The 18,990-nt window shown below is 46.4% G+C and overlaps 1 protein-coding gene across 3 annotated transcripts in view; it reads left to right on the forward strand.

Annotated features, from left to right (window-relative positions):
* LOC133108480 (BCAS3 microtubule associated cell migration factor-like) overlaps positions 1-18,990 on the forward strand; it is a 92,799-nt gene that overhangs the window by 20,983 nt on the left and 52,826 nt on the right. For 2 of the 3 annotated variants that reach the window (XM_061218037.1, XM_061218039.1), the window contains exons 15-17: positions 1,115-1,376; positions 13,063-13,213; positions 14,079-14,123. In XM_061218037.1, the coding sequence (XP_061074021.1) occupies positions 1,115-1,376; positions 13,063-13,213; positions 14,079-14,123 (458 nt within the window). The remainder of the gene's footprint in view (positions 1-1,114; positions 1,377-13,062; positions 13,214-14,078; positions 14,124-18,990) is intronic. The other variant, XM_061218038.1, reaches the window with a different exon arrangement.

Here is an 18,990-nt window from a genome sequence, read left to right on the forward strand (position 1 = left end):
GAGTGGTGTTTGGGTTAGTCGAGGTGAAGTACCAGAGATGTCTTCAGACCACCGTGGAAAGTATTCTGAAGTGCCCTGTTTCCGAAGTGAGGAACAGTCTCCAAACACACTTCTGTAGCATGACTGTACATTTACATGGTAGAAGTGGGAGCAGCTGACAATGCTCTGGCTGGTTATCTGCCCCAGTGCAGCTGTTGTCTCATTAACGCCTGCGTGTGTTTAGCTTAGCAGCTCCTCTGTGTTGAGCAGGGAGGGTTTGTTTGTTTCAGCAGAGCTAATATTTATCTCCGAGGGGGAGTGCTTCTTTCTAACGTCTGTTAGCTCTCTCTCCCACTCTCTTTTACAAACACACATGCACGCACGCAAGACCGGATGGCTCACAGAGACCTCAAAATCAGATGAGAGGGCTAAATAAATAAGTTAATGAGGGCTAAGTACATGAGTTGGCAAATCAGGATGAGCATACTGCCTGGCACTGCATTAGCATTAGCGTTAGCGCTGGCACGGATCAGGCACAAACGTGGTGAAAACCACCGAGTCTGCCAAATGCCATTAATGTACTGTAATGTAATGTAATGAAAACCACAGAGTGCAGGCCGGGAAGCAGCAGGGCTGTGCATGACTGGCTGGCTTCTGCATGTGAAGCCAATCACTGATTGGCAGTTATTTACAGCTGGCCAATAAGAATATAGCTGGAAGCCTCTGCTGTTTTGGGAGACACTTCTTGGTGATTCACTTTTTGAAAGAGCTTGGTTTTCAAGACTCCTTTTAAACCACATTTCATCCTTTCTGCCATCTGCTTTGTTTTTCTGTGATTAGTGTGTCCGTTTGTAAGTTGGCTGATGACTAGGCATGTTCAAGTTATGTAAATACTTTTTGTGTGTGCGTTAGGTTAGCTGGCCTGTATTTTGTGCTTGGACCATTCTGTGAACTTACTGAGGGTAATGAAATTTGTCCTTTTTGATTCATTTGAAATGTTTCTTTGTATTGCGATTTCTGCTTGGTGGCATTTTGCTTCAGGTTGCGGTCCGTTCCCCATGATATGTGGGACAGGTTGGGCTGTAACGATGTGTGCAGAGAGATGCTGACTTCCCCCCCCCCCGTGCTCCCCCAGGTGCAGGATATGTGCTTCAGTCCGGACTGTCGCTGGGCGGTGGTCAGCACGCTGCGCGGGACCTCCCACGTGTTTCCCATCAGCCCCTACGGCGGGCCGGCCTGTGTGCGCACACACCTGTCCCCGCGCGTGGTGAACCGCGTCAGCCGCTTCCACAAGAGCGCCGGCCTGGAGGAGATGGAGCAGGAGCTGAGCACCAAGCAAGGGGGGCGGAGCAGCCCTGTGCCCCTGTCCCACAGCCCCTCTGGATCCCCACTGCACGGTGAGACACACACACACACACACACACACACACACACACACACACACACACAGCCCTGTGCCCCTATCCCACAGCCCCTCTGGATCCCCACTGCACGGTGAGACACACACACACTCACACACTCATACACACATACACACACTCACACACTCATACACACACACGCACTCTCACTCACACACACACACACACACACACACACACACATACACACACACACTCACACATTCATACACACACACACACTCACATACACACACACACTCTCTCACACACACACACAAACACACACACACGCACTCTCACACACACACACACACACACACACACAGGTGCACACACACACATACTCACACACACACACTCTCACACACACACACACACACACACTCTCACACACACACTCACACACACACACACACACTCATACACACACACACACACTCTCACACACTCACATACACACAGCAGCCCTGTACCCCTGTCCCATAGCCCCTCTGGGTCCTCACTGCACAGTGAGACACACACACACACACACACACACACACACACACACACACACACTGGGGAGCTTTCACATTCATATTCGCATGTAAGATCTGTGTTTAACCCTTCCCCTGCCACGCTGCTCTGAGTCCCTGTCACCCCAAGCTCATGTTAGAGGCATCCTGCTGGTACACTCATTCTTCCCCGGCACTCTGCAATCTGTTTCTGCTCATCCCCTCTCACGCACTGTCAGAATCCATTTCTTTTTTCCCCACCCAAAATATGACGTTCGGCCGTAAATCCAGGGCCTTCAACTGTGGTTAGGGTATTTCCCCCCCTCTGCTAATGCTGACTCATATTAATCTCTATTAAAGCTGGGTTCTGGTTTTTCCTGTAACTGCGTGTCACATACACCAGGCGGTTCAGCAGTGGCCTCGTGTGTCATGCGGTTCGTGTAAAAAATGAATTACGAGCTGTTTTGTGAAGTGCAATCGCTACTTCCAGGGACTGAGATTAGCAGAGGGCCTTGGGGAGCACTGTGTGTGACCTCAGGTCTGTCTCTCAGAGGATGCCAGGCTGCTCATGCTCAGATTACTTTCACACTGAAATTCAGAAAGCAGCCAAAAGTGCCATTTGAGTGAACACATTTCAGTGAATGCAGTATCAATAAGAGTGAAAGGATTAGCAATTCAAACAAAGGGCCATTTCAGTTTTCCAGATTTTCCGGCCAGAGTTTAGTTTCATTCAGTTAATTTCAGTCTTAAGGTGCCAAAGGAACTGGGTAGTTTTCCAGTCTTGGGGCGATGTGACTGAAATGCACTCTCTGATTTACTTTGGTTTAATTCTGTTTTGTTGCCTTAAATTAGGTGGCAAAAATCATGTGAACTAGGCAAGAAACCTGAATAGTGTATCTTTTCAAACTGCCAGCGTGTGTGAGTGTGTGAGTGCGAGCGTGGTTGTGAGAGACTGACAGTGTTTCTGTGTGTGCGTGCGTGCGTGCGTGCGTGTGTGCGTGTGCGTGTATAGGCACAGCATGGTGTGCCAGAGTTCTGGTTCCTCAGTACACAGTCCAGAAGAGTACCACAGAAGAGGGCCTGCAGTACCACAGCTGTCCTCTAAGTGGCAATGTATTCCCAGATTTCCTGGCCGCTCTCCTCAGATGCCTCCTGTGTTTAATGCAGACCTCTGCCAGCAGAGCTGGAACCGCGCTGTAATTTACCCTGGCTTTTATGAATGGCCTTGTCAGAAGATTGGTAAAACAGTCCTTCAAACTCAAAACAATTGATGTTGTTGAGTTCTAGTCTTTTATTAGTCTTTTATTTTTTTAAACTTTTGTAGACATAGTAGTTGTGTTGTTTTATGATTACAGGTAATATCTATTTGATTTTGAAAATTATTTTTCCTTAACATTTAGATGCTGTGTATGGTTGGGCCCTCCCCCAAGATGGTGCATTATTTGCCAAAGCGTCACCCAGGGAGGGCAAGTTCTGTTAGGCAGGATAGTCCTCATCTCATCTCAATGCACAACAGCGCCCCCTCTGGACAGGCAGCCGAACGAGCAGTGCGGCCCTCTGGGCTACGACTATGCAGCACTGCTGGCGGACAGAGTGAACAGCTGTGGTACGATGAGATGAGAAATAAAAAGAGTGACTGTCGGAGTCGGAGGCTTGCTCTGTGTGTGTCAAAGTGTCCCTGAGCAAGACACCTAACCCCCAAATGCTCCTGACGAGCTGGTTGGTGTCAATCACCGTTGGTGTGTGAATGTGTATGAATGGGTGAATGAGAAGCATCACTTGTACAGTGCTTTGGATAAAGGCGTCATATAAATGGCAAACATTTACAATTTGCCATTTTCCAAATAAAAAAATAGAAACAAGGGGAACAATGTCGTGAGCAGTCCATGTGGACAAAGTGGATTTTAGTAACTTCAGTAGCTTCTCGTACCCTGGAATATGGTGAGCTCACGCTGCGTGGCCTTAGAGGGCATCACGTGTTTTCACCCCTCTCTAAAAGCCTGAGGGAAACCCAGAATGCCTCTCCTCTTACCAAGGGGAACTTGGTTTAACTTTTTAAAATAATAACTGTGGTCTGAGTGAGCTGCCATCCTGTGGTCTCAGTCAGCCGATGCACCGCATAAATGATTATGCTCCGTTTGTTTTTTTCATTACATGTCATTTTGGCATTTGGTTTGTTTTCTTTGAGGAAGGATGTTCCGGTTCTCTCACTCCCTACATTTCTGTAGATGACAGGACCGATTAGCTGGCAAATGCTGATCTTTCTTACATTTTCTTTTCAAGCTGTTTTTTTGCTTGTGTGTAATGGATGGAACATACACTCACTCAAAACAGCCTCAATTCTTTGTGGCATGGATTCCATGTTGAAACATTTTTTTTTTTGTCATTCTGTTCCTTGTTGACATGATTGCATCGCACAATTTCTGCAGATTTGTCAGCTGCACATTCATGCTGCGAATCCTCCCGTTCTACCACATCCCAAAGGTGTTCTATTGGATTCAGATCCGGTGACTGGGAAGGCCACTGAAGAACACTGAAATCATTGTCATGTTCATGAAACCAGTTTGAGACAACTTGTGCTTTGTGACATGGTGCGTTATCATGCTGGAAGCCATTAGAAGATGGGTATATTGTGGCCATGAAGGGATGCACATGGTCAGCAACAATACTCAAATAAGTAGTGGCATTCAAGCGATGATTGATTGGTATTAACTGGCCCAAAGAAAACATTCCCCACACCATTACACCACCGCCAACGTGGAACCCAACGTGGTCTTCTGCTGTTGTAGCCCATCCGCCTCACGGTTCGATGTGTTGTGCATTCTGTGATGCTTTTCTGCTCACTACAATTGTACAGTGTGGTTATCTGAGTTACTGTAGCCTTTCTGTCTGCTCGAATCTGTCTGGCCCTTCTCCGTTGACTTCTCTAACTTCTTAACAAGGTGTTTCTGTCCTCTGAACTGCTGCTCACTGGATAAACTCTAGATACATAGGCGCTAACAAAATCACTGAGATTACATTTTTCCCCATTCTGATGGTTGATGTAAACATTAACTGAAGCTCCTGACCTGATTAGATAATCGCATGAATAAGGTGTACCTAATAAAGTGCTCAGAGTGTATTTTCCAACTTCCCAACTCTTGCTATGTGTGCTTTATGTAAAATGATTTCCAGTCTTTTGTATTTTAATAACATGATTTAATTATAATTATATATTTATATGGTAATTATTTTATTTCATAGAATTATGTGTGTGTGTTCTGCTTGTGTCTAAGAGCTCCTAGTGTTGCTGTGGAGCAGATGGATGGGAAGTTTGTTTGTATTAGATTCTGTTCTTTCACGGCCCCTAGATGAATGTTTTCTTAAAGTGCAGAGCTGGCCTGTGTGATTGAGTGTCTCTGGCAGATTTTACACATTGTCATAATTACATTTAAATTGGCAAACTCTTGAGGTTTTAGTCAGGGCTATTTGAGCTACACCGTAAGCATTATAAGATGTAAATGACATGGTTGCATAACGGGCCTACTGCTGTTGAATGTTTGAACCGGATGTGAGAGACTGTAGTTAGCTGAAGGAGCTGTGTGGAGTTACCTCACAGGGGTGAGTCTGGAGCAGTCCACCAGTACGTGTTCTCATAAGTTTGAGAGCGCGGCGAATGTGTTGTTTTTCTGGAGGAGACCCCAGCACGCTCTATTCATGTGACGCCCGCTGCCTTCTACAGATGCCTCCAGCCGCTCTGTCGGCAGATAGAGGTCCGCTGAGAGACTGGACGTTTCCGGAAAAATCTGATTCGGCCTGTCGGTTATGAAGAGGTGCTTGTTTGTCTTCACTGTGTGAATAGAGGCAGTTCTCATGTCATAACTGTTTGAACAGCTGATGGGATACTCCGGGTATCACTTCTCACGACTGCTGGAACGTGGCCAAATTAAGACTGGGAACCAGTTACACAAAACAGAGATACTTATTCATCTCTTATCTTTTCTCAATCGGTCTGTTGTGCTTAAGCATCATCGTGTTTATTTTCACAATTAATTGAATTTGCAATGATTTTCATCTTTCCAGCTTCTGGTTTCCACAGATCTGTGTGGAGTTGGATCTTTTCTTTACTGTCCTGTTTGTGCTGATTTGGGATATGTTGAATTATGGCCTGTCTTTATGGTGAATGTTGTATTAAGCATCTGTATTTTTGTTTTTGTTATTTGTTATTTGTTATTTGTTATTTGTTATTTTGTATGTGTGTGTGTGTGTGTGTGTGTGTGTGTGTGTGTGTGTGTGTGTGTGTGTGTGTGAGAGAGAGAAAATGCTGGCTCTTTGCCGGGCGGTAGAGTTGTGTTGCATTCCCATTATGTCAGGAACATCACCAGACCAGGCTTTAGCTGAATGATAGGTTCTTGTGATGTGGCTGTAGCCATTTTCTTGTTGAAGTGTTCATTTCTTAAGCCAAGATTCAGCGTGACCGCATTGTGCTTGGTTCTCGAAGTGAATTCTTTGTTTGTTGTTGCTTTTTGACTCAGTAATTTCTCACACAACATGGTATGCTTGGTGGTCACTGAAAAAACCTCTGCTCTGTTTGTGGGCCCACTTATACTTCGGTTTAAAGGGCCAATTAGATCTGAGCTTCTTGACCATCCTCATTCATGTTAATTTTCTGGCAAAGACCCCAGTGCTTTACAGACCTGTGCGCTTTACAGACCCATGTGGTTTACAGACTTGTTTGGTTTACAGACCCTTGTGGTTTACAGATTTTACAGGTTTACAGACCTGTGCGCTTTATAGACCCCAGTGGTTTACAGATTTTACAGGTTTACAGACCTGTGCGCTTTATAGACCCCAGTGGTTTACAGACTTATGCGCTTTACAGCCCTGTGTGGTTTACAGACCCATGTGGTTTACAGCCCTGTGTGGTTTACAGACCCATGTGGTTTACAGGAGGCCAGGCTACCTGCTGATGTCTTTTCCACAGGCGACCCCATTTCACTGCTTCTTTTGAAGCGCCATCTGCATTTTTTGGGATTTCTTCTGTCCCATTCTTTATGCACCCTCCTCCCCCACCCACCCACCCACCCACCCAAAACATGTTGTGCCTTCCCCTGCTGGTGGAGGGTTGTTGTCGTGATGGGAGATGACTGAGTTCTTCCCCTGCTGGTGGAGGGTTGTTGTAGTGATGGGAGGTGACTGAGTTCTTCCCCTGCTGGTGGAGGGTTGTTGTCGTGATGGGAGATGACTGAGTTCTTCCCCTGCTGGTGGAGGGTTGTTGTAGTGATGGGAGATGACTGAGTTCTTCCCCTGCTGGTGGAGGGTTGTTGTCGTGATGGGAGATGACTGAGTTCTTGCCCTGCTGGTGGAGGGTTGTTGTAGTGATGGGAGATGACTGAGTTCTTCCCCTGCTGGTGGAGGGTTGTTGTCGTGATGGGAGATGACTGAGTTCTTCCCCTGCTGGTGGAGGGTTGTTGTAGTGATGGGAGATTACTGAGTTCTTCCCCTGCTGGTGGAGGGTTGTTGTAGTGATGGGAGATGACTGAGTTCTTCCCCTGCTGGTGGAGGGTTGTTGTCGTGATGGGAGATGACTGAGTTCTTGCCCTGCTGGTGGAGGGTTGTTGTAGTGATGGGAGATGACTGAGTTCTTCCCCTGCTGGTGGAGGGTTGTTGTAGTGATGGGAGATGACTGAGTTCTTCCCCTGCTGGTGGAGGGTTGTTGTCGTGATGGGAGATGACTGAGTTCTTCCCCTGCTGGTGGAGGGTTGTTGTCGTGATGGGAGGTGACTGAGTTCTTCCCCTGCTGGTGGAGGGTTGTTGTCGTGATGGGAGATGACTGAGTTCTTCCCCTGCTGGTCGAGGGTTGTTGTAGTGATGGGAGATTACTGAGTTCTTCCCCTGCTGGTGGAGGGTTGTTGTAGTGATGGGAGATGACTGAGTTCTTCCCCTGCTGGTGGAGGGTTGTTGTCGTGATGGGAGATGACTGAGTTCTTGCCCTGCTGGTGGAGGGTTGTTGTAGTGATGGGAGATGACTGAGTTCTTCCCCTGCTGGTGGAGGGTTGTTGTCGTGATGGGAGATGACTGAGTTCTTCCCCTGCTGGTGGAGGGTTGTTGTAGTGATGGGAGATGACTGAGTTCTTCCCCTGCTGGTGGAGGGTTGTTGTCGTGATGGGAGATGACTGAGTTCTTGCCCTGCTGGTGGAGGGTTGTTGTAGTGATGGGAGATGACTGAGTTCTTCCCCTGCTGGTGGAGGGTTGTTGTCGTGATGGGAGATGACTGAGTTCTTGCCCTGCTGGTGGAGGGTTGTTGTAGTGATGGGAGATGACTGAGTTCTTCCCCTGCTGGTGGAGGGTTGTTGTCGTGATGGGAGATGACTGAGTTCTTCCCCTGCTGGTGGAGGGTTGTTGTAGTGATGGGAGATGACTGAGTTCTTCCCCTGCTGGTGGAGGGTTGTTGTCGTGATGGGAGATGACTGAGTTCTTCCCCTGCTGGTGGAGGGTTGTTGTAGTGATGGGAGATGACTGAGTTCTTCCCCTGCTGGTGGAGGGTTGTTGTCGTGATGGGAGATGACTGAGTTCTTCCCCTGCTGGTGGAGGGTTGTTGTAGTGATGGGAGATGACTGAGTTCTTCCCCTGCTGGTGGAGGGTTGTTGTCGTGATGGGAGATGACTGAGTTCTTCCCCTGCTGGTGGAGGGTTGTTGTAGTGATGGGAGATGACTGAGTTCTTCCCCTGCTGGTGGAGGGTTGTTGTAGTGATGGGAGATGACTGAGTTCTTCCCCTGCTGGTGGAGGGTTGTTGTAGTGATGGGAGATGACTGAGTTCTTCCCCTGCTGGTGGAGGGGTTGTTGTAGTGACGATAAACTCCGTCAAACTTCCTGCTCTGACCCTCCCAGCATATTGCCGTCAGCCGCGGCTCCCTGATCATGTGACGGGCACTCAGGCGTGTTCATCAGTGTCTCCATCCTGATTGGATCACTGCGGGGGGATGCACTCACTGGCTGTGACTGAGTCTGTCTGCCCGCTCTCACCATAGTGCCTGAGAGTGGACTGGGGTGGGGGGGGAGAGAGCCCGGGAGAGAAAAGGTGGAGAGAGAGTAAAAGATGGAGGGAGTGAAAGAGGGTGAAAGGGGGTGAGGGAGAAAAGGTGAGGGAAAAGACACCAGGATGTAAAGGAGGAGAAATTGAGAGTGAGAGAAGTAGGAGTGAAGAAGGAAGAGGGAAAGGGAGGTGAAGAGACCGCTTTTGCGAAGATGCTAAATTCATTTGGACTTTTGCTCTCTGTTCCTCCCATACTGCGGTTCTTCTGATGTCCTGTGATCGCTTTCCAGCCTGCTTCCTGCTTCTTCACTGCCCTTTCATCTCTCTACCACACGGAGGCTGTGTGAGCGTGCATACGTCAGTGTGTGTGTGTGTGTGTGTGTGTGTGTGTGTGTGTGTGTGAGTGTGTGAGTGAGTGTGTGTGTGTGTGTGCATGCATACGTGAGTGTGTGTGTGTGAGAGAGAGAGTTTGTGCGTGTGTGTGCGTGTGTGTGTGAGTGTGTGTGAGTGTGTGTGAGTGTGTGTGAGTATGTGTGTGTGTGTGTGCATGCATACGTGAGTGTGTGTGTGCGCGTGTGTGAGAGAGAGAGTTTGTGCGTGAGTGTGTGTGTGTGTGTGAGTGTGTGAGTGTGTGTGCGTGAGAGAGATGGGGGAGCGAGAACCTGTCTGTGTGTGTGTATGTTAGTGAGTGAGTACAGTGGGAGCAATAATTATTTGATCAGCTCCCTCCACAGATTTTCAATGGGATTTAGGTCTGGAGACTGGCTAGGCCACTCCAGGACCTTAATATGCTTCTTTTTGAGCCACTCCTTTGTTGCCTTGGCCGTATGTTTTGGGTCAGACCCATTTTCAGTGCTCTCACTGACGGAAGGAGGTTGTCGCCCAAAATTTCCTGGTACATGGCCCCATTCATCCTCCCCTCGATACGGTGAAGTCGTACTGTCCCCTTAGCTGAGAAACACCCCCAAAGCATTTCCTCCGTGCTTCACAGTGGGGATGGTGTTCTTGGGGTTGTACTCCTCTGGATCATCCAGGTGTTCTTTGGCAAACTTCAGACGGGCCTGTACAAGTGCCTTCTTCAGGAGAGGAACCTTGCGCGCGCGCAGCAGGATTTTAATCCTTCACGGTGTAGTGTGTTACTGATGGTTCTCTTCATGACTGTGGTCCCAACTGCCTTCAGATCATTAACAAGCTCCTCCTGTGTAGTACTGGGCTGATCCCTGACCTTTCTCATGATCATTGATATCCCACGAGGCGAGATCTTGCGTGGAGCCCCAGACCGAGGAAGATTGGCGGTGACTTTGTGTTTCTTCCATTTTCTAATAATTGCTCCAACAGTTGTTAACTTCTCACCAAGCTGCTTGCTTATTTTCTTGTAGCCCACCCCAGCCTTGTGCAGGTCTACAATTTTGTCCCTGATGTCCTTAGACAGCTCCTTTGTCTTGCCCATGGTGGAAACGTTGGAATCTGATTGATTGTGTGGACAGGTGTCTTTTATACAGCTACATAACAATGTAACGAGTTGACACAGGTGTTTTGGGTAATGAGTTGAGATTAGGAGTGCTTCTTAATGGAAAACTAACAGGTCTGTGGGAGCCAGAATTATTGCTGATTGGTAGGGGATCAAATACTTATTTCATGCAAAAATACGATCATAAATTAATAAAATTTATATGATGTTGTCATTGTGGATTATTTTGTGATATTCTGTCTCTCAATGTTAAAATGTACCAATGATTAAAATTATACACAGTTCCATTCTTTGTAAGTGGGCAAACCTACAAAATCCCAAGGGATCAAATAATTATTGCTCCCACTGTATATGTGTGTGAGTGTGTGTGTGTGTGTGTGTTTGCGTGAGAGAGTGAGAGAGAGAGAACGTGTGTGTGTGTGTAGGTTAGTGAGTGAGTATGTGTGAGTGAGTGTGTGTGCGTGTGTGTGTGTGTGTGTGTGTGCATGCATACGTGAGTGTGTGTGTGTGTGAGAGAGAGAGTTTGTGCGTGTGTGTGCGTGTGTGTGTGTGTGTGTGTATGAGTGTGTGTGAGTGTGTGTGAGTGTGTGTGTGTGTGTGTGTGTGCATGCATACGTGAGTGTGTGTGCGCGTGTGTGAGAGAGAGTTTGTGCGTGAGTGTGTGTGTGTGTGTGTGTGTGTGTGAGTGTGTGTGTGTGTGTGTGTGTGTGCGTGAGAGAGAGAGCGAACGTGTGTGTGTGTGTGTGCGTGAGAGAGTGAGAGAGCGAACGTGTGTGAGTGTGTGTGTGTGTGTGTGTGTACGTACGTTCGTGAGTGAGTATATGTGTGCGAGTGTGTGAGTGTGTGTGAGTGGGAGTGTATGTGTGTACGTTAGTGAGTGAGTATATGTGTGTGTGTGTGTGTTTTGTGTCCTGCCCCTGCATGAAGTCCCTAATTTGATTCATCACCAAGCAGCCGTTTCACATAGTTCAGCATCAGTGAAACCTGGTGACCATGAGCATCAACTCAGAATGTGTTCAGTAGTGTGTGCGTGCGTGCGTGCGCATGTCCTTTTGAATACTGGTTTCTTTTCCTCTCCGTGTGATGCTCAAAAACATGTTCATGAAATCAAACTTCTGTAGTTGTACCATTTGTCTCATTACAAAATATATGCAGTGTAACAAAATGATACAGAACATGAAAGCCAAAGAAAGTTTTGAAACCCCAAATTTAGGGGGCTTATGTATCAAGCATGTCAGAGTAGGACTACCGATCTAGAATATTATCATTACTTCTAATGAACACTGATTGACTACATTACTTACTCTGACTGACTTGCATTACTACATCTATCTAATCTGTGGTTTCTTCATGGAGTAATGTGTTTCAGTAGAATTTAAACAGGTCCCATGTTATGAACATAGTGTGTGATTATAGGTGGCGGCGGTGTGGCAACATCGGGGATAGTGGATAGTGTGTGTCGGTGGGGTGTGTGCCCCTTTTTTCTTTCTTTTTTTTGCTTGAGCCCCTGCCCCCCAAAATGTCTGTGCACCGCCCTGGTTAGCCACATGGGCTGCCTTGGTCACCAGTGTGGTGTGAGTGCTAGGGAATGTTAGCAGGCTGTTAGCCTTGTGAGCTGTCCTGCTTGCTGACGTGAGTGAATCCCTGATCAGTCCCACATGTGCCGCACACAGGCCTGTATTTATCTTTCTCCTTAAACATGATATTCCCTGTCCTTTGTTCCTGTTTTCAGGAATCTTCTCCAGTCTCTCGCTCTCTTCCCATAAAAGCCATTAGGCCTCACAGGAAACCCTTTAAAACTGCGTAATTACATTTGTTGGTGTCTTTGAAATGTGTTTTGTGTAAACCATTATTTAGTGGTTAGGAAAATGAGGGCAGCCTTTAGTGTAGTGGTTAAGGTACATGACTGGGACCTGCAAGGTCGGTGGTTTGATCCCCGGTGTAGATCCGCACAGCCATTGGACCCTTAACCTTGCATTGCTCCAGGGGGGGATTGTCTAATCAATTGTACGTTGCTCTGGATAAGAGCTTCATTAATGTGATGTGAAATGAAAGTAGATAAAATTGCGGTGGCCATACGTACTGCCATGGTAAGAGTGTAAGAGTTTGAATATCTTTGGGTTGTATTCATGAGTGAGTGGAAAGAGGGATGAAGGCCTCTGGGCTCATAGGCATGTCTCTCTCCTGAAGGCCTGTGGGCTCATAGGCATGTCTCTCTCCTGAAGGCCTGTGGGTACAGAGACATGTCTCTCTCCTGAAGGCCTGTGGGTACAGAGACATGTCTCTCTCCTGAAGGCCTGTGGGCTCATAGACATGTCTCTCTCCTGAAGGCCTGTGGGTACAGAGACATGTCTCTCTCCTGAAGGCCTGTGGGTACAGAGACATGTCTCTCTCCTGAAGGCCCGTGGGCTCATAGACATGTCTCTCTCCTGAAGGCCTGTGGGCTCATAGACATGTCTCTCTCCTGAAGGCCTGTGGGTACAGAGACATGTCTCTCTCCTGAAGGCCTGTGGGTACAGAGACATGTCTCTTTCCTGAAGGCCTGTGGGTACAGAGACATGTCTCTCTCCTGATGGCCTTCAGCTGGTAAACATGTCTCTCTGCTGATGGCCTGTAGGAGCTCGTAGATGCAGGTAGCCCCTGCAGGTTCCTGGTGTGAAAGCTAATTTTCCCTCCCCTCCCCTCCCCTCCCCATCTAGCAAAACTGAGCAGCGCGGAGTCCTACAACAACCTGAGCAACAACAACCTGGCGAACCCGCGGCTCTCCCCCCTGCCCAGCCTGACTGTGGTTCAGCCCCTGGCACAGGTCAAGCAGCCCGTTACCCTGGGAACCATCACCAAGCGTACAGGGTGAGCTCAGCATTGCACCCTCAGCTACAGGTCACACACACTTATAACTGGCTGTCATGTGCAGTTCTGACAGTGTTGTTATTTTAAAGGATGGTAAGTAATCTGGTTTCGGAACAATCAGAGTGGTCGTGGTCATAGACACCAGACTGTGGAGGGGGCATGGTCACTGGTCTCACAGCAGAGTGGGCGTGGTCACAGGTCTTACAGCAGAGTGGGCGTGGTCACAGGTCTTACAGCAGAGTGGGTGTGGTCACAGGTCTTACAGCAGAGTGGGCGTGGTCACAGGTCTCACAGCAGAGTGGGTGTGGTCACAGAGGTCTTATGGCAGAGTGGGCGTGGTCACAGAGGTCTTATGGCAGAGTGGGTGTGGTCACAGAGGTCTTATCGCAGAGTGGAAAAATGTGATGTGCGGTGAGGAAGGCCATAAAGAATCCGTAGATCATGAGTTAAGAATTGCAGAGATTCATTGCATCTTGGGGTCACCAAGTCTCAAAAAGAACTATAAAACTCCACCTCCATAGCAACAAACTATTTTGAAGGGTGGCACAAAGACAGACCTCACTGAGCACAGTGAACTTAACCAAACATCTGGAGTTTGCCAAACCTCATTGGAGCACCCATACCTATTGTCAAATATGGAGGTGGGTCATTGATATTTTGTAGAGGTTTTGCTGCCAGTGGTCCAGGGGCACTATTTAAGATCAATGGTGCAATGAATTCAGTGAAGTACCAGGATATTTTGGCTGAAAGTCTGGTTGTCTCTGCTAATAAGACTTTGCTGCTCTTTGTGGTAATACTTTAACTGAATGATGATGATCTTTATTAATGATCTTTCCATCTATCTCTATCTCTTTCCCCCATCAAGACCGTACCTCTCTGGGGCAGGATGTTTTACCATTAAAACTCCATGGTGAGTTTCCCCCACCTCGGTCAAAGCATGCCAGGCCCCCCTCTCCTCTCTCTTTTTCTCTCTATCTCTCTCTCTCTTTCCCTTTTTCTCTTTCTCTCTCTGCTTATTTTTTCTTTTCCCAGTGAATTTCCAACTGTTTTCAAGACTTGTCATTTTTGAGGGTAACACAGTTTCACTTTTCAGTGATAATCCCACAAAGTTGCAGTAGGGCAATTCCACAGTAATGTAAACCTGAGAATGGAAAAAATAAACTTACTTCCCAATTAAGTGACCATTTTGAAATCTGATAAAATGTAGCTCAAAACTGATTTATTAGTCCCATTACCATTGAAATCAAAGCTATTTGGCAGCCATGTTGAAAACATTCAAAACCATTTCAGATGGTTTTCTCAATGTCAAAACTGACATTCAGAATCATCTCAGATGATAACAAATGTGTTATAATAGAATTTAATTGGGAAGTAGATTGTCAAACAATGTGCATTTCAGACGTGCCACATCCATAACGCGATGGTGCCACATCCATAACGCGATGGTGCCACATCCATAACGCGATGGTGTCACATCCATAACGCGATGGTGCCACATCCATAACGCGATGGTGCCACATCCATAACGCGATGGTGTCACATCCGTAACGCTGGTATTTCCTAATAAAAAACACGACAAACATGGGTAACAGGCCCGAGCACCAGGAGGAGAAATATTTTTTTAAATTCTATTTTCAAAATTTTTAGAAAGTGTATAGTCTCCCCCAAATACCTGTCTTTTTGCATCACATCCATTTGTCACATTTTTTCTGGTTTAACAAAAAGAATTTTGGCCTGTCTCCTCAGCCAAATGGTAATATCCTTTAGCATTTTTTTCCCATGTAAGAAAAGTTTTACGGGATTTTTGTTATTGTTATTTTCATGGATTTTGTTTGTCATTTTGTGTCCAAATGTCACATCCATAATGCTGGAATTACCCAGTAAAGGCATGTGTGTCAGTGATAATCCCACAAAGCTACAGTAAGGGTGTGTGTGTCAGTGATAATCCCAAAAAGCCACAGTAAAGGTGTGTGTCAATGATAATCCCACAGATCTAGAGTAAGGGTGTGTCTCATTGATAATCCCAAAGAGCTACAGTAAGGGTGTGTGTGTCAGTGATAATCTCACAGAGCTACAGTAAGGGTGTGTGTGTCAGTGATAATCCCACAGAGCTAGTGTAAGGGTGTGTGTCAATGATAATCCCACAGATCTAGAGTAAGGGTGTGTCTCATTGATTATCCCAAATAGCTACAGTAATGGTATGTGTCAGCGATAATACCACAAAGCTGCAGTAAATGTGTGTGTGATAATCCCACAGAGCTATAATATGGGTGTGAGTGATAATTCCACAGAGCTACAGTGAGGATGTAGTTTGCCTGTCTGTGCTGAAGTATACTTTAAAATAGAGGCTCTCTGTCCATCTGCGCTGAAGTATAGTTTAAAATGGAGCCTCTATGTTTGTATGCGCTGAAGTACAGTTTAAAATGGAGCCTCTCTGTTTGTCTGCGCTGAAGTACAGTTTAAAATGCAGCCTCTCCGTTTGTCTGCGCTGAAGTACAGTTTAAAATGGAGCCTCTATGTCTGTTTGTCTGTGCTGAAGTACAGTTTAAAATGGAGCCTCTATGTTTGTCTGTGCTGAAGTACAGTTTAAAATGGAGCCTCTATGTTTGTCTGCACTGAAGTACAGTTTAAAATGGAGCCTCTCTGTTTGTCTGCGCTGAAGTACAGTTTAAAATGGAGCCTCTCTGTTTGTCTGCGCTGAAGTACAGTTTAAAATGGAGCCTCTCTGTTTGTCTGCGCTGAAGTACAGTTTAAAATGGAGCCAGTCTGAGGAGCTGCACCTTGCTTTCATTACGCTGCCTCCGCTGCTTTTTCTGGGGGCGTAATCGAGGGATGCGGTGTGTGTTGCGCTCTAAATTACACACACGCAGTGGCCCCTCTTTGCTCTTTAATTTAATGTGACAATTTTATTATCTAATTGGGTAATCGCCGGGTTGTTGTTATGTGCAAGAGAAATTGATTCTCTGGTGTTTGATTAAAGCCAAAGTCGCTGAGAACTTTTGTTCCAGTTGGTGATTTAGGATAAAGACCCTGGAGTAAAGAAGACCATTAAATTACGGGTTTGCAGAGCGGTGGGAACAGTTTGGGAGTGCACTGTATGTGGAGCTGAAATTCCCAATGTATCTTGGGCGCCAGAATTGTTGGTACCTCTGATAAATCTTCACAAAACGTGCTGTGAACTAAAAAATATACAGTAAATTTCATTTTCCAACATGCATAAAGTAGTGCGCTTTACTAATGATTCAGTGGAATCAACCAAAGTCTTACAATAAAAAATAGATTTCCCCAAAAAACAGGTTCCACAATTATTGGTACCCCTGGATTAATACTTTATGCAAACACCCCTGGCAAATATGACAGCCACATGTCTTTTCATATCATTTTTGATAAGGTTAAAGAACACATTTGGAGGGGTTTTTTTCCATTCCCCCATGCAGAACTTTGATATCCTTGGGATGTCCCATTCTTCAGTTCAGACCAGTGGTTGTTGAGATTTAAGTCTAGAGACTGAGATGGCCATTGCACAACATGGTTGTTATTTTTTCTTAACCATTTCTGTGTAGATTTGTCCTGCTGGATAATCTACGGACGACCATGTCTTAGCTTCCTAGCAGAGGCAACCAGATTTTCTGCCAAGATTTCCTGGTACTTTGTTGAATTAATTGTGCCATTGATCTTAAATGGTGCCACTGGCAGCAAAGCATCTCCATAACATGTCCATGGGAAAATATGCACTTGTAAAACCATTCCATATGTTGTACACCTTTTTAATATTGCCCCTACAGTGCTAATTAGTATATTTGACCATTTATGGATGTTTTTGTACCCATTAACTGACTTGTGATGGTCAATTACCATCTGTGTCTTTTGAATTGACAGGTCTTTGGCTTTTCCCAGGCTGATGGTTGACAAAGGGATTTTGCATGCTTGTTGCCTCGTTTTTAAACTCTAGTGAAACAGAAACTCATGGAATGACACAATATAGTTCCTTTAGACTGCGATTAACTAAACTTTGCTTTTATTTGCAATAATAATTGTTAGGGGTGCCAATCATTTTGGCACCTGTGATTTTCAGAAAGCCTGAAAATTGACAAATAATCTTCCCTAGGGGATGCATATGTAAGGTGAATAGAACTGGACCTAGTACAGAGCCTTGGGGCACACCACATGATGGAGCGGTTGATCCATCCATCCATCCATTATCTGAACCCGCTTATCCTGATCAGGGTTGCAGGGGGCTGGAGCCTATCCCAGCATACATTGGGCGAAAGGCAGGAATACACCCTGGACAGGTCGCCAGTCTATCGCAGGGCACACACACCATTCACTCACACACTCATACCTACGAGCAATTTAGACACTCCAATCAGCCTAACGTGCATGTCTTTGGACTGTGGGAGGAAACCGGAGTACCCGGAGGAAACCCACGCAGACACGGGGAGAACATGCAAACTCCGCACAAAGAGGCCCCGGCCGACGGGGATTCGAACCCAGGACATCCTTGCTGTGAGGCGGTCCCCACTGCTACCCACTGCACTATCTGTGCCGCCACGAAGCGGTTGATGATGATACATAATTCCCAACAGATACTCAAAACTCGAGTCGGACAGGAATGAGGAAAACTAATCCAGGGCAGGCTCGGCAATACCCACATTTTGCCTAAGTGTCTCAAGCAGGACATGATGTTCAATGGTTCAGAAGTCAGGACTAAGATCCAGTCCACACATTAAGATGTCTTTAGAAGCTCTTGAGGAGGGCTGTTTTGGAAACACTACCTTCGTTCTGATTCATTATCTCTTACAGTGAGAGGCTTTTCTCTGTCTGTGGTGGTGGCACCATTTAGTACTGGGCGCCTGATGGGGGGGTATTTTCTGCTATCCCTCAGAGTAAACGGATACTTGCACTCTGTGGTGCCGGGGGGGGGGGATTGGGGGAGTGGAGGAGTGGATTGGGGGAGATGTCTTTGATGGTGGACATCGCTGATTGAATTATGCCCTTGAGGAAATGCCATTAGCTCAGTCAAGAGTCCTCGTTTGTCAAATTAAAAGTAGAAATGCCATTGGAGGGGCAGCCACAACTCTGCAGCCACAACCACAAGACTTGGCTTCTACGCATTTATATTAGTTAGCATTTTTTGGTAAATCTTCCTGCTTGCCAATTTTGTACTGAATAGTAGTATAGTACTGTAGCATAGTGGTTAAGGTACATGACTGGAACACACAAGGTTGGGGCTCGATCCCCAGTGTAACCACAAACAGCCATGGGCCCTTGAGCATGGCCCTTAACATACATTGCTGCAGGGGAGGACTGTCTTCTGCTTAGTCGAATCAACTGTACCTTGCTCTGGATAAGAGCGTCTGCTAGATGCCAATAATGTAATTTAATGTAATGAATGAATGAATAAACTTCAGGAGTAAACTTCAGCAGCCATCCCTTCCTGGCATGATGTCATCTGAGTTCATTGAATATTTAGAGATTCTGCTAAGCAGGCTGCCTTCACTGGGTTTGGTACCATTAGTCTGCTTACGGTTACCAGAGTGCACAGGTTTCCTTAGTAACAGCCATGCGATAGCAGTATAAATCATAATATTCTCTGATTTATAAGGTTGTCTCATGCCTCCAAAACTTGTGGGTTCTTTGTTAGCCCGAGGCATTACTGAATCTTCCCCAATCCAAGAACTCCCAACTTTGTTTCCTGGGTTATTGGAACCAGCTGGCGTAAAGGGTTTAAGATATTGTGCGCCGTGCATTTCAACTGTAAACTTTAAACATACGAT

This window comes from Conger conger, chromosome 13 (assembly GCF_963514075.1).
Source record: "Conger conger chromosome 13, fConCon1.1, whole genome shotgun sequence".
NCBI lineage: Eukaryota > Metazoa > Chordata > Actinopteri > Anguilliformes > Congridae > Conger > Conger conger.